General features: G+C 43.4%; 1 protein-coding gene across 7 annotated transcripts in view; it reads left to right on the top strand.

Annotated features, from left to right (window-relative positions):
* Positions 1 to 6,917, top strand: part of LOC142877437 (kinesin-like protein KIF21A) — a 41,781-nt gene extending 34,864 nt beyond the window's left edge. For 5 of the 7 annotated variants that reach the window (XM_076012080.1, XM_076012078.1, XM_076012075.1 and 2 more), the window contains 9 exons: positions 214 to 246; positions 339 to 475; positions 580 to 664; positions 1,714 to 1,803; positions 1,899 to 2,057; positions 2,144 to 2,261; positions 3,780 to 3,950; positions 4,410 to 4,606; positions 5,727 to 5,963. In XM_076012080.1, coding sequence (XP_075868195.1) covers positions 214 to 246; positions 339 to 475; positions 580 to 664; positions 1,714 to 1,803; positions 1,899 to 2,057; positions 2,144 to 2,261; positions 3,780 to 3,950; positions 4,410 to 4,606; positions 5,727 to 5,928 — 1,192 coding nt within the window. In that variant the 3' untranslated portion in view covers positions 5,929 to 5,963. The other 2 variants (XM_076012079.1, XM_076012077.1) reach the window with 2 other exon arrangements.
* Positions 6,918 to 14,190: the final 7,273 nt, after the last annotated feature.

Raw genomic sequence — 14,190 nt, 5'->3', positions numbered from 1 at the left:
GCTACATGCACATTTTAGGGACATTTGCAATAAAAAGAATAAAAAAAAATCTCTGTACTTTTATTCATGAGGTGTACCTAATAAAGTGGTGTGTGTGTGTGTGTGTGTGTGTGTGTGTGTGTGTGTGTGTGTGTGTGTGTGTGTGTGTGTGTGTGTGTGTGTGTGTGTGTGTGTGTGTGTGAGAAATGATTTCTTCTCTCTTCTTGCCTTTAGTTTGGATGAGTCTCCAGTTTTTGAGGGCCACAGGTTGGTGTTTGCCAGGTTTAACTGACATCCTCTTCTCTTTTAGTACAAACTCACACCTGACGCTTCTCTCTGCTTGTGTGTTTGCGTGACAGGGGCATGATCAATCCCGTGTCATCCTCGAAAAGCAGCCGCGGGGCCAAACTCCAGTGTGTCCACGTGGCCGAGGGCCACACCAAACCCGTCCTCTGCGTAGACGCCACGGACGACCTGCTCTTCACGGGATCCAAAGGTGCAGAGACGGCCAACCCAGTTAACCACATTCCATATTACATTCAAATTAATTAATGTATTTTTTTTTTATGTGACCGTTCTCTTGTCGCTTGACATTTTCAGACCGCATGTGCAAAGTGTGGAACCTGGTCACGGGTCAGGAGATCATGTCTCTGGCCGATCATCCCAGCAGTGTGGTCTCAGTCAGGTAACACACTTGAAAGGGCAACAAAACCAGATAATGCAGCTTTCATTTCACGACAGGTGCACTGAAAAACTCATCCATTTTTGAAAAATATTTATTAGTGTATTCTTTCTTTTTAATTCACTCTTTGCACTCTTTTTAATTCTTCTCTTTGCAATAAATATACAGTATACTGCTGTAATGATGCAAATTTCCCCAATGTGGGATAAATAAAGTCATTCTTCTTCTTTTTCTTCTTCACATTACCAGTGTTTTTCTGACAGAAATATGAGACATGAACTTCCCCTGAACGAGAAAAGTCCATCCTTAACTTCTTTCGTTTGCCCTACAGTTTTTTTGGAAAAGGTGTGCTCAAAACACCCAGTCGTGATGCCTCAAAGGGCTGCTGTTCCTCAGTTTGTTCTGCTCTATGCGATCCACTTGGTCCAATTCCAAAGATGCGGGAGGTCCAACCAAGTGTCCGTTTTAGTAGGAGGCCAAAACATGAGTTGGGGAGTCATGCATATTACCTGCTTCACTTTAGTCTACACAGGTGTGGGCAATGATTTTTTTTGCAAAAGACCACATGAGAAACCAGAACCATGTGAGAGGCCCACTGAAGTTTTGTCGGGAGGGCGGCGTGGCTGTTGGGAAATTGCGCTAAAGTCCTGGGAAAGTTTCGTCGACGGAGGACGAGGGGGTTGGGTGGAGGGCGGGGTGGGGTCGTGGTGGGGTGCTGGTGCGAGATCGTGCTGAAGTCCGGCGGAGGTATCGCCGCGACTCTCTCTCTCTCTCTCTCCCTCTCTCTCTCTCTCTCTCTCTCTCTCTCTCTCTCTCTCTCTCTCTCTCTCTCTCTCTCTCTCTCCCTACATGCGATCGAACGGTAGATTGTGTGTCCTCACGCAGGCCGGACAGGGCCACACAGCGGGCCGTACTTTGCCCAGGTCTGGTCTAGTATGAAGGAAAACAAACATTTGAACTTTGGGTTCAGTGCAGTCCTTCATGCAGTGTTCTTTAAATATATAAATGCTCACGCCCTCATTCTGTCTACCCTAATTTGCTGTTTTTTTTAGGTACACTTCCAGTCTCGTTTTCACCGTCTCCACCGCTTACATCAAAGTCTGGGACATCCGGGACTCAGCCAAGTGCATCCACACGCTCACGTGAGTTGAGCTCTTGTTTGCTCACGGCCCCTTGAGCCTTTCTCTCGCATTGCCCTCCAGTTGAGACGTTTTTTCTTCTTTTTCTTCCTCGTCAGGTCTTCGGGCCAGGTGAACTCGGGAGACGCCTCCTCTTCTTTCAGGACTCTGTCCATCCCACCGGGCGAGAGCCAGATCAACCAGATCGCACTCAACCCGTCCTGCTCCTTCCTCTATGCCGCCGCCGGCAACTCCGTGCGGATGTGGGACCTCCGCAAGTGAGGAGCGCTTACACGCGCGAGAACCAAAAAAAAACTACAGAAATCGCCTCCCGTTCATATCCTTCACCTTCTCGGGTTGCCAGGTTTGTGTCCACGGGGAAGCTGACCGGACACACCGCGCCCGTCACATGTCTGACTGTCGACAAACTGGGTTGTGGACAGGACGTGGTCCTCACTGGCTCCAAAGACCATCACATTAAAGTAAGAGAAGTGTGCACACTGTTTAAAGGGGCAACATGCACAAATAACAGTTTGGTACGTGATGGTCCAGTGGTGTCGTTTCTTCTGGGGTAATGCGTGGCATCACTCGCGCCCTCCTCTGTCGTCAAATGCATTCCATCTTCCTGTTTACATACCTAGACCTGCCACACGTGCACGTTAAGCGCATGTGAATCCCCGTCTCCTCCTGCCCATGGGAAGTCGCCCTACCACCCGCTATGAATATCCATGAGCAGCTGCCTGAGTTAGCATCCAAACAGATGCTAACTTGAGCTAAAATATTCCTTGATAAACCAGCATGCGATACGATATACAGTGGTGCCCCCCCCCCCCCCCCCCACACACACACACACACACACACACACACACACACACACACACACACACACACACACACACACTAACACACACCCACACCCAATTAACATTAACATGAGACCCCCTGAAAACCTCTAAATGTAATACTTTAAGGCGGTCTCACATTTTGAATGGATAAAATGTCATGTTACTAATGTTATTATAGGCCTCCTGCATGTTTAAAATAGTTAGATTTGTATTGAGAACAATCAGAAGGCTGGGAACCTGACCCGCCTAGAAAACTGACGGGTATTCTGCAGTTGCATCTGTCACTGACGAACCTGTAACCAACCACGGAACTCTGATAAATCACTTCTTTACTGGTTTAGTTCCAGCTTCAGGTGAATAAAATGAAACATGTTTGCTGAGATCCGTAATAAGTTGGCAAATGTTGGCATGTCTGTCTCATACATACGGTGGCCGACAAGGGCCAAACACAATGCAACTGCACAATGGTGCCATAGTTAGCGAAAACAGCTGCGAGCACGGAAACGATGCAAAGTCACAAACACAAATTCAAGTTTAAAAAAGGTACAAAAAGAGGATTGTGGTGCAAACGCAAACAACGCGCTGCAGGACATAAAAACCTTCACTTAATCAATAAATGCGCTGTAAACAGAGAAGCGATGCACAACACAACCGATGCAAACCAAGAAAACACATGCAAACCAAAAACGCTGCATAAACCAGTCCCTACAACGGAAGTAGAGTTGCCACGCGTCCCGTTTTTCCCAGAATTCTTCTCTTTTTCCACCACCTGTCCCGGGAAAAATAAGATCTCTCCCGGGACACAATTTGTCCCGTTTTTTAGGGAAAATGACAAAACCTCATTTGATTTCCGTCTGTGGTCTAGATAGGGTTGCCAACCCTCCCGTAAAATTGTCCCATACTTGGCAACTAAAAAACCTGTCCCGTAATGCGCACTTTGTCCCGTATATTTCGGGGACGTTACCGTCGACCATAAAATAAAATAATTTCCCTTCAATACTTCTTCAATCAAAACAGAAAATCTGACATGATTATTCATTATTTCATGACATTCAGAGGCAAAGATATTTCTTCAACATACTGGCTTGTAATGTAAAAATTGATTTGGATTCTTTGGTTGGTTTGGAATTCTGTGCCCCCCTCCTACCCACTCAGATGTACGAGGTATCGGAAGGCGCGCAGGGCAGCGTTGGCGCTGGCCACACCTTTGACCCAGCCCACCAGGACAGCATCGAATGCCTGGCCGTGCACAGGGACGTCCTCTACAGCAGCTCCAGGGACTTCCACATCAAGAAGTGGGACTTGAGCAGCAAACAGCAGCTACAGGTGCCTACAGCCTCGTCATTCTTTTAGCCCAGGCATACCACGGCCCTGGGGGCCTTTTGCAGCCCGTTCATCTTTTTAATCCGGCCCGCCGAATTTGAAGAATAAAAGGAAAAAGAATAAGTGAGCCATAAAACATCTGTATTTCATCCATTTTTTTTCAGTGTTTTAAGAGTCTTTTCAATAAAGACTGTGTGGCTTCAAAGACAAACTTAATTATTAATATTAACGCTTTTGTCAAAGGATATTAAAGCAAGTTTTCTACATTCCATGATATATTTTTCTCTCCTATGAGGTGGGTCACCAAAACACTCCATCCATCTGCACCTGCTGCGGCCCCTCTGTCAAATTTTAGAACCCATTGTGGCCCATCAGTCAAAACATTTGCCCGCCGCTGTTTTCATCAGTCAGTCAGTCATCTTTTTTTCAGCGTGACCAACTGTAAACTGTCTCGTCCTGCAGTGTGCCAGCGCCCAGGCAGACTGGGTCAGCGCTCTGGGTGTGGTTCCAGGCTCCTCCATGCTGTTGAGCGGGTGCCGTGGAGGCCTGCTGCGACTCTGGCATGCAATCTCGCTGGCGCCCCTCGGTGAAGTCCGGGGCCATGATGGTCCCATCAACGGCCTGGCTGCCAACAGCAGCCAGCTGTTCTCAGCTTCCGAGTGAGTTACTCTCGTCCTCTTGGCCTCTCGGTCTTGTTCCTTGAAAGCCTTCATTGTCACTGTACTTTCAGAACAATGAAATTCAGTGCGCAATTCCCTGGGTACAAAAATAAAAATAAAAAAGCGCACAGTGAAATACAATAATTTACAATGCAACAGTTTAGAGTGCAGGATTTAGAGTGCTGAGCATCAAGGTGCTCATGTGCAAGGCGGGGTGGCACGTTAGCATTTTTTACTGTACCGTGTTTTTCAGACTGTAAGTCGCTCTGCAGTAAAGTCGCATCAGTCAAAAAATGCGTCATGAAGAAGGAAAAAACATATGTAAGTAGCATAAGACTAGAAGTCGCATTTTTTGGCGACGTGTATTTTACAAAATTGCAAGTTATACTGGGACCTTTCTGTGTGGAGTTTGCGTGTTCTCCCTGTGTCTGCGTGGGTTCTCTCCGGGTTCTCCGGCTTCCTCCCACACTCCAAAAACATGCATGTGAGGTCAATTGAACGTTCTAAATTGTCCGTAGGTGTGCATGTGAGTGTCAATGGTTGTTTTTCTCTACGTGGCCCTGCGATGAACTGGCGACTTGTCCAGGGTGTCACCCTGCCTTCGCCCTAAGACAGCTGGGATAGGCTCCAGCAGACCCCCGTGACCCTGAGCTCGGGAAGATATGGAAAATGAATGAATGAATGAATGAATGGTACAGGAGTAGCACATACCGGTAGCTGTCACAAGCCGAAACCACCGGTCAGTGCGAATTAATATTTAACAACATGTGAAACTATATATTTTAATATATACTGTAAGTTGCACCTGAGTGTAATTTGCATGACCAGCCAAACTATGAAAAAAGTGTGACTTATAGTCAGGAAAATACAGTAGTTCTGGCATGTGGAGAAAAAAAACAGTTTGTAGGTCTGGAGGCTCTGGATTTGATGGACCTGTAGCGCCTGCCAGAGGGGAACAATTCAAAGAGATGATGACCGGGATGTGTAATGTCCTACATGATGTTTTTTTGCTCTCTCAAGAATGTGGCTGTTTGCAATGTCTGACAGAGAGGGGTGGGGACAACCAAAGTTTTTTTTCTGCCAGTGTGATTACTCTGAATATCTTTTTTGTCTGCAACAGAACAGCCAGGAAACCACACAGAAATGCAGTAGGCCAGGATGCTCTCGATTACGCATCTGTAAAAGTACTCCAGCAGCTTCTGATTGAGATGGTTGTTCTTGAGGATCCTCAGGAAGTGGAGGCGCTGTTGTACTTTTTTTCACAGTTACTGACGAGTTATGTGACCATGACAGACAGTTTGTTATCCCTAGTTTTCAGCTAACTACTTTTTGTTTTGTTTTGTTTTGTTTTTGTCTTCCTGTCCATCAGCGATCGCACGGTGAAGATTTGGGAAGCCAGGGCATCTCTGGAGGAAGGAACTCATTGAGCACCTGCTTTGCCGTGAAGAGGGCTGAAGCAGAGGACAGCCAACCCCTGGGACTGGAGCCAGAAGGGGGTCCAACATCTGAAAATGAATTTGAAACAAAACCGATTGACTCGGTGATGATCTGCAGAGAGCAGTTTCAGGGAAGTCTAATCAGCTGTCTACTCTGTTTGGCGGAGTGCGATAGGAGCTCTCCAGCTTCCACCAAGAAACGCCAGAAACTACCAAATAGCTGCAATGGGACTGTATCTGTTATGCCTGTGATAGAAGTTTTAAGTTTTAGTTTCTGAGTTTCTCAGTAGCAAATGGAAATGATTTTATGACCCAAAAGTGACCCCAACTATGTCCTGCTGACCAACAATTAGCGATTTGTTAGCAGCTATCCCAGTTATCAGCCAGCATTTCTGTTCTTAGTACCCACTTGCTGACGTTTTTAGCCCTGAGTGCTGTTCTCATGTCCTCAGCCAAGTGGCTTTACGTACTCTACTAAACATTCCTGCAACTAAATTCCAACATCCAGAACAAGCCACGTACATTTATTGGGATCTATTCCTGAAGGATATTTGTGTGTATGTGTGTGTAACTCTCAATCCGGAGATTGCGATAAACTCTCAGTCTTAGTGTTAGTGTACATCAGTGGTGGGCCGTCACCATATATGTGTTATATATGAGTTATATATACACACTTAAATCACTTTGGCTGCTTAAAATTTTTGATTAATTGTTGATGATTGTCCTTTTTCTAAAATTGTTTGTAAAAATGTTGCTCTACTGTAAAAGAACATTATTTTCCCCCTTTTTCCTGCTGATCCTCTTGTAGATATTTTCAAGTGATTAAAATATAATTTACAGTGTGAATACGTTTTACATTAAAAATGTAAAAAAACAAACAAAAAAAAACAAAACAAAGCGACTTCCGGAAGTGTCGATGCTCGGTGTCACTAGCAGTCGCGGCATTTGCTGCGACTGATCGCTATTTGTTATTTTAATTTAAAACACCAGTCCTTATGCTCCATTATGTGCATTTAAGTGCCGTATTCACTTATTCTTTTACTTTATATGCACCTCTTATTAGATTTATTTTGTTTCCTTTACAATACCCACGTTTTCATTTACTCATATGATGTACTTCATTTGATCTGTGTTTATTATCCTCTTTTAGAGTTTGTAATGTCATTATTTCAATAGAAAAAAAAAACTTGCTGCGACTGCCGGAAGTGTCGCTGCTCGGTGTCGCTAGCAGTCGCGGCAGTGAGAGGCACCCAAATGCAGACAAAATTGCCAACACGGGCGCCGCCATTACTCTAATATTACTCCAAAAACCCAGTAGCAACAAAAACTATCGCCATAACTTCTATTCCGTAACTCAAGACTGTAACTTTTTCTTAATATATTTTTAATAATTGCGCAAAACAGTACAAACAAACAAAAAAAACTATCGCCAGGGGGTTGCATACATAAAAGTATTTTTACGGTTTACACTATAAAAATAATTGTAGAAGGCAGATAGATTCAGGGTTTTGATAGCTTTTATGTTACTATTATTTTCAAATAGTTTTAATATACTGTTGGACATCGTTCTCAAATGTAAGAAAAAGGGTTTTAATGCATTTTTTAAAAGAAGGTTCAATATAAGAGACAATCAAATTATAGACATCTACTCAGCAAAGTTAAGTTAAAAGTAATTTAAAAGTAAATTTGTAGGCTACTATAAAACTCAGAATTTAGTTCAAAGCTCACAATCACTAAGTTATAACAGAAAATTAATAAAATGGGACTTTACACAACCAAATAAACAGAGCACTTTCTGATTAGGCTGCAGTTGCAACATTTACACACGGTCAAAACAAATGTCATACTTACTTTCACATTAGCATATGGTTACTATTCATTTAGGTCAACAGCAACAATAAAGGCACTGTAAATCCTTGCTATTATGAAGTGTATCAGGAATGGGCAGCAATGTGAATATAAGGACCTGATCAAAGCCTTCAGTGACTGGAGTCACAAGAACTGTTCTACTGAAAAACCTCAAAGACCAAGGAAATAACAATAGATTTCTTGCAGATCCAAGCCCCCTCTTCAGCCAGAGTACCAGTGGGGAAGACCTCAAGGTGGTGCCAAGTCATAAATATGTAAGTGTACAGCTGGATAATAATTTGAAGAGGTACTTAAACAGAGACACTCAATAAATAAGGGCAGAGCTGCCTCTTTTTCTTAAGGAAGCCAAGATCTCTTGACATCTGTAGCAAAATGCTGAAGATGTTTTGTTTGTGGTGGCATGTGTGTTGTTTTATGTTGCAGTCTGCCTGGGGTGGGAAGGAAAATTGTTTTAGGTTTCTGATGTGTTCATCTGCCACTGCAACAAATATCATTCAAACACTGCACAGACACGGCTCCCAACATACTGTTTTTTTCAAAGGCACAGAAAAGCAGCTTGGCAAAATGACTTCAGTCCTGCTGGTTGATTTTTCATCCAGCAGGGATCTCCAGGGACAAGCATTCTGAGTAAAACAATGGCCCCAGACATCACTGCAACAGAACAGGTGTTTCCTGCTTCTGAGGAGAGCTCTTCATTATCCCATTTCGTCATTATATGCATGAAATAATTCTATTTAACCATTATCACTTTTCTCTTCATTCTATTTTGTTTCTAAAATGTAATAAAAACAGTGTCATGTCATACTGGCAATAATAATTTGACTAGAAGTTCTCACACTGCCTTTATTGAGATAATCAAAAAAATTAATAAAAATTCACCAGAAACAAACAGAAAATAGGTGGCCAGGCTTCCGTTGGCTGTTGTGGTGGCGGCTGGCTGTGGTGAGGAGGCTTAAAAGCTGCCATGAGCCAATGTTATTTCCACATTCAGTCTCCTCATTCCTTCTTGCAGATAGACTCTAATAAATATCTGAAACACAGAAAACTAAACTAAAGTTTTATAGTGCTAAATAATAAATAATACTAATAATACTTTTAAATTACTTTTAACTTCACTGAGTAGATGTCTATAATTTGATTTTCTCTTATATTGAACCTGATTTTACCCTTTCTTTTAAAAAATGCATTAAAACCCTTTTTCTTACATTTGAGAACGATGTCCAAGAGTACATTAAAACTATTTGAAAATAATAGTAACATAAAAGCTATCAAAACCCTGAATCTATCTGCCTTCTACAATAATTTTTATAGTGCAAACCGTAAAGATACTTTTATGTATGCAACCCCCTGGTGATAGTTTTTATTGCGATTGTTTTTTGTTTGTTTGTTTGTACTATTTTGCACAATTATTAAAAAAATACATTAAAAAAAAAAAAGATCAACTAACTTCCGGCGTGGAGTAATGGCGGCGCCCTTGTCCGCCATTTTGTCTGCATTTGGGTGCCTCTCACTGCCGCGACTGCTAGCGACACCGAGCAGCGACACTTCCGGCAGTCGCACCAAGTTTTTTTTTTTCTATTGAAATAATGACATTACAAACTCTAAAAGAGGATAAAGAACACAAATCAAATTAAATACATCATATGAGTAAATGAAAACATGGATTTTGTAAAGGAAACAAAATAAATATAATTAAGAGGTGCATATAAAGTAAAAGAATAAGTGAACACGGCACTTAAATGCACATAATGGAGCATAAGGACTGGTGTTTTAAATTAAAATAATAAATAGCGATCAACGGTCGCAGCAAATGCCGCGACTGCTAGCGACACCGAGCATTGAAGTTTTTAGGGCAATGTTAGAAATATTGCATTTGGTAAACACAATTGTACTATATATCATTAAAGAAAAATAAGAAACATTAAGAAGAATAGTGATTAACCCACAATGAAGATATTAAAATTAGACCTGACAAATACTTTACATTTTTCAAATATTCTATTATTCATCATTTATACAATATTGTTCTTTCTCATAGAACTTCTGTCAAACAAATTTCCTCATTTAACGAAGCTGAACTGACTACAGAGGTTTAAAAAAGGAACGGGGGGGTGGCAGGTCGAGGGGAGGGATGAACCCTCCCTGAATATACAAATGTGAACAGTGATAGAAGGATCAATATTTTTTGTTCATCTGCATCAAGAGCAGTGGAGTGTTAATTGGCCTCTGAGGAGACGAGCGGGTGCCTCCAAGCCACACACACACACACACACACACACACACACACACACACACACATACTCAAACGTTTACCTTTGTTATCTCTAAACAGGTCTTGCTATTGGTTTTGACCGACACTTGATTATTTGTGGCTAAACTGCAACTTCCTCTTTTTCCTGCTTCTGCACACATACTGTCTAAATGGGAAGATACAAATAACATTTTTTTTTTAAATGTAAAGAAAATATATGACTGAACTCACCAATTAACAAAAGGGTGCTTGGCACTACATAGTCATTTCTTATATTTCAAAAGTTCAGATGACTTCCCTCAGTTCATTGCCATTATCTTACCTGGTGAACACAGTAAATTTATAATTTCCTGTGCGTTCTCTTAAGGGAGGCTCACTATCCCAGACTTCAATTGGTATATGATGATTTGAATGTCCTCATAAATAGGACAACAACACTTCCCTCATTTTTCTGTCTCTGTTGTCAGACATTGAAAGCCTTTTTGCAAAACCACTAGGAAAAAATATGTTTGAAAAAAATGCCACCCTGCACTTAATTTCAATAATGGGAAAAGAACAGAAACAGAAAGTAAGATTCCACCATCACTGACTCATTCCCAGACAGCCGTCGACAACTATTGTCGGAGAGAGGAACAAGGAAGTCGTCTCAATCAGGAATCCTTGCCCTTCCGGCCCTGCAGGATGTTTTCGCCGTGGAGCCGGAATAGCAAGTCTCACCAGAAACCAATGAGTAGCATGTGGGCCAAGAGTTTTACTTTCAAGAGCAATTTCAGTCACAGTCTGCCGTGAGTTGAGATCATTTATCCTCTTCTGATGTGCACGGTGTACATACGGCAATGGAGGCGTGCACCTGCTCCGTCAGATGCTCTCGTTTCAATTTTTGACCTGTGATGTCCTTCGTAAAATAGCCTGTCATGAGATGCTGCCGACAGCTTGCTTGCTTTGTGTTTGTTGATGCCACCAGTGAATCTCGGGTGTTGGCTGGTGGCTTTCAGTATCCTCGCCCATTGGCTGAATTGCCAGCAAACACACCTGAAGAACCTCTAATCCCACCATCGGAGCAATCGCCACCTTTTCAGGGGAACATTTTTGGCAAATACAGGAAGCTACTGTGAGATTGCAAACAAATCAATTCTCAATTTTCTCAGAAGTGTGCCGAATCTTCTCTTTTAGGCCTTCTGCCCTCTGCGTCAGAACAGACCATGTTGGCTCTGATCCACAATTGAAGGAAAGAACTGCTATTCATATGTGGTTTCTGATGCAGCGATGATGTGTAGATGGTTGTAGTTGAAGGAATCTAAAGATCTGGTGTCCATCAGGTACCCAGGGTTTACCTCAGGGAGGTCCCGAAGCCAATGTGAACAATTCTGGTTAGATGTAAGATCTGTGGGCTAGCCCCCTCATACATAAACAATGTTAATATACCTGATTTCATTTTGTTCAGACAGTTATAAGTTAAAACAGATGTTACCTGCCTTGACAGTTTTGACTGTAGCTCCAGTCTTCTTCATCCGGCACACACTTTCACTCTGTCAATATCCAGGATGGGCATAAAGGACAGAAAACGAAACGCACCAAAACGGCGGACGACAAACCAAAGGACATAGTAACCATACCATACATCTGAGTGAATACAACGGGTCATGAGGAAACATCATATCCATACAGTGGTAAAACCGTACATAAAACTTTGCCAACTGCTGGTACACCCCAAAGACAAAATAGCACCAGACCAGACGCTATCGCTGCTGCGCTACGCTAACGTGTCGGCAAAGTTACGTGCCGCCAAAGTTTTGTTGGGGGGCAGCGAGGGAGGGATTTATGACTGCCTTCACACGGGCCGTGAAGGCAGCAAAACATACATCGGGGAAACAGGACGTTGTTTGAAGCGGGTTGACGCGAGTCGGTGAGCCTTTCCCAAATGCCCATTGTTAGTGGGCTTAAATAGGGGTTTTTGGCCAGTGGGCCAATGAGGCTTCAAGTGAGACAGTGGCAGTGATACGCGATGGACAAATATTTAAAAAGAAAAAGTACTCAGTCAGGACCCTCTGGTCCTTAAGAACATTCTGACCCAGATGAATGCCCAGATGAAGTATGAGTAGTGGTCAGAAGAAAGTTAAAGGAAAAAAAAAAAAAAAAAAAGAAAAAGTCCAGCTCATGACAATACAATGAAAGTTATATTGGGTTTGGATTCACTTTTTTTCCTGGGGAACCAACTGAGCCAAATTTCACACTGAGTCAGTAAATTCTTTTACATTAAATACGTTTTTTGACATATTTATTTGGTGATGAACCATGTGATCTTTTGAATGTAAAATATGTGCCGTGGCTCAAAAAAAAGTTGGGAAACACTGAGCTAATAGAACTTTACAATTTACAATTACAAAGCATACTTGTCTTTGAAGATAAAAGGTTATTTTTGAAAAGAAGGTTGTCAATTGAAAATAAATCTTTTTTTTTGTCTAATACTCTCTTCCATAGGCACAGGGAATCCTAATGAAAAATGTGTTGTAAACGATCTCTTTGTCTGAGAACGTTTAATCCATGAATCTCAACTTTAATAGCTGACGTTCTACTCCTAGTGTCGCAACCGCTGGGCCTTTAAACATGATTAAAAACCTCCTTTGAAAACCGCATGGCAGAACTAGGGGCCTGATGATGTGTCAATCTCCACGCTGGGAGCTTCTGGTATTGCTTGAACAAAGTGCAAGGGCATAATTGGAGCGCCATTAAATCTCAGCGGAGATAGTCATATAGCATTTCAGCTGGAATGCACGCACAGAAAGCTCAACAAGTGTTTACAGATTGCAAACATGCATATATATTAGCGGTGAATGCACGGCGCGTCGGGAGGCTTTTCAAGAAAACCAGCTAGTTTTCTTTTGCGGCTCTGTGTAATAATTATGCTGCACGCTACCCATAACACATGGCTTCATGTTTTATGCATGTGTATGAGGGTCGGTTTGAGAAACAATAATTAATAGGCAGCAACATTTTAGCAACAGGAGCTGCAATGTTTCCTCAGTAGGGATTGTGTTCTTTTTCTAACTTCGTTCGGTGTTTCACTATGGGAATCGCTTGGGTGTGACCAACTGCGGAAGTTCCAATGACACAACGTCTGTCCGTGACAGACAAGGTCGAGCTGTGCTGGGGCCCCGCTCCCTTACCTTCCTATAGCCAACCTGCCCCTCTCACGTCATTCTCGCTTTCTTCCTGTGAGGAACGAAAGGAAGCTCGCTCAGCTAATCTAGCTGAGCGAGCCTGGACTCGCTCAACAGTTCACAGACGACCCATAAAGGGCTCTTGTCGCCCAACGCGGCTCCAGGTACGGTCCGGATTAGCCGAATAACGTCACGGTCCGGAGCAGTGCCCGCATCACGGCGAGCTGCTCATCCGGCTACCCAGTACTAGCCTACCGGCATAGCCGCCCGCGCTATTCACGTAGCATCAGGATAACGCGTCACGGAGAGCCTCTACCTGCTACACCTTGTTAGCTCTTTGGTGTAGCCGGCTAACGTGCAGTTTCATACACGCCGACTAACGTGTTACGGCGAGTCGACAGGTGTGGGCTTGCACTGGTCCTCGTTAGCTGTACCGAGTACCGATAGTTCACTAACGTGTCACGACGAGCGAACTCACTTGGTACGCGGGTATTTCTAAACCCTAGAAGCCAACACGTAAAACCGTGGGCCCACACGTTACTGCCCGCCTTAACGGTCTTTACATTTTCTGTAACCCCTTTCCAGACCATGTCCTCGGCCGCGAACCCCATCAAGGGGACGGACCCGAAGGAGAAGGAGGCTGCATCCCACCCATGTGGGTTGGCCATCTCGGGCCGGGACCCTCATCCTATGTGCATTGCTTGCATGTGCGCCAAGCATGCTTAAGCATCGCTGGCTGACCCTCAGGCTTGCACCCACTGTGCGTCAATGCCAGAGAAGATTCTGGAAAGGAGGCTTAGAGTGGCGGTAGCTAATAGCCAGGACCCCTGCCTGGCTGTAGCCCCCCCCATAGGCGGCAACCATCTT

Source organism: Nelusetta ayraudi, unplaced genomic scaffold, assembly GCF_046127955.1.
Source record: "Nelusetta ayraudi isolate G7.1 ecotype Tasmania unplaced genomic scaffold, CSIRO-AGI_Nayr_v1 ptg000135l, whole genome shotgun sequence".
In the NCBI taxonomy this organism is placed as follows: domain Eukaryota; kingdom Metazoa; phylum Chordata; class Actinopteri; order Tetraodontiformes; family Monacanthidae; genus Nelusetta; species Nelusetta ayraudi.
This window is presented reverse-complemented; position numbering and strand designations above follow the sequence as displayed.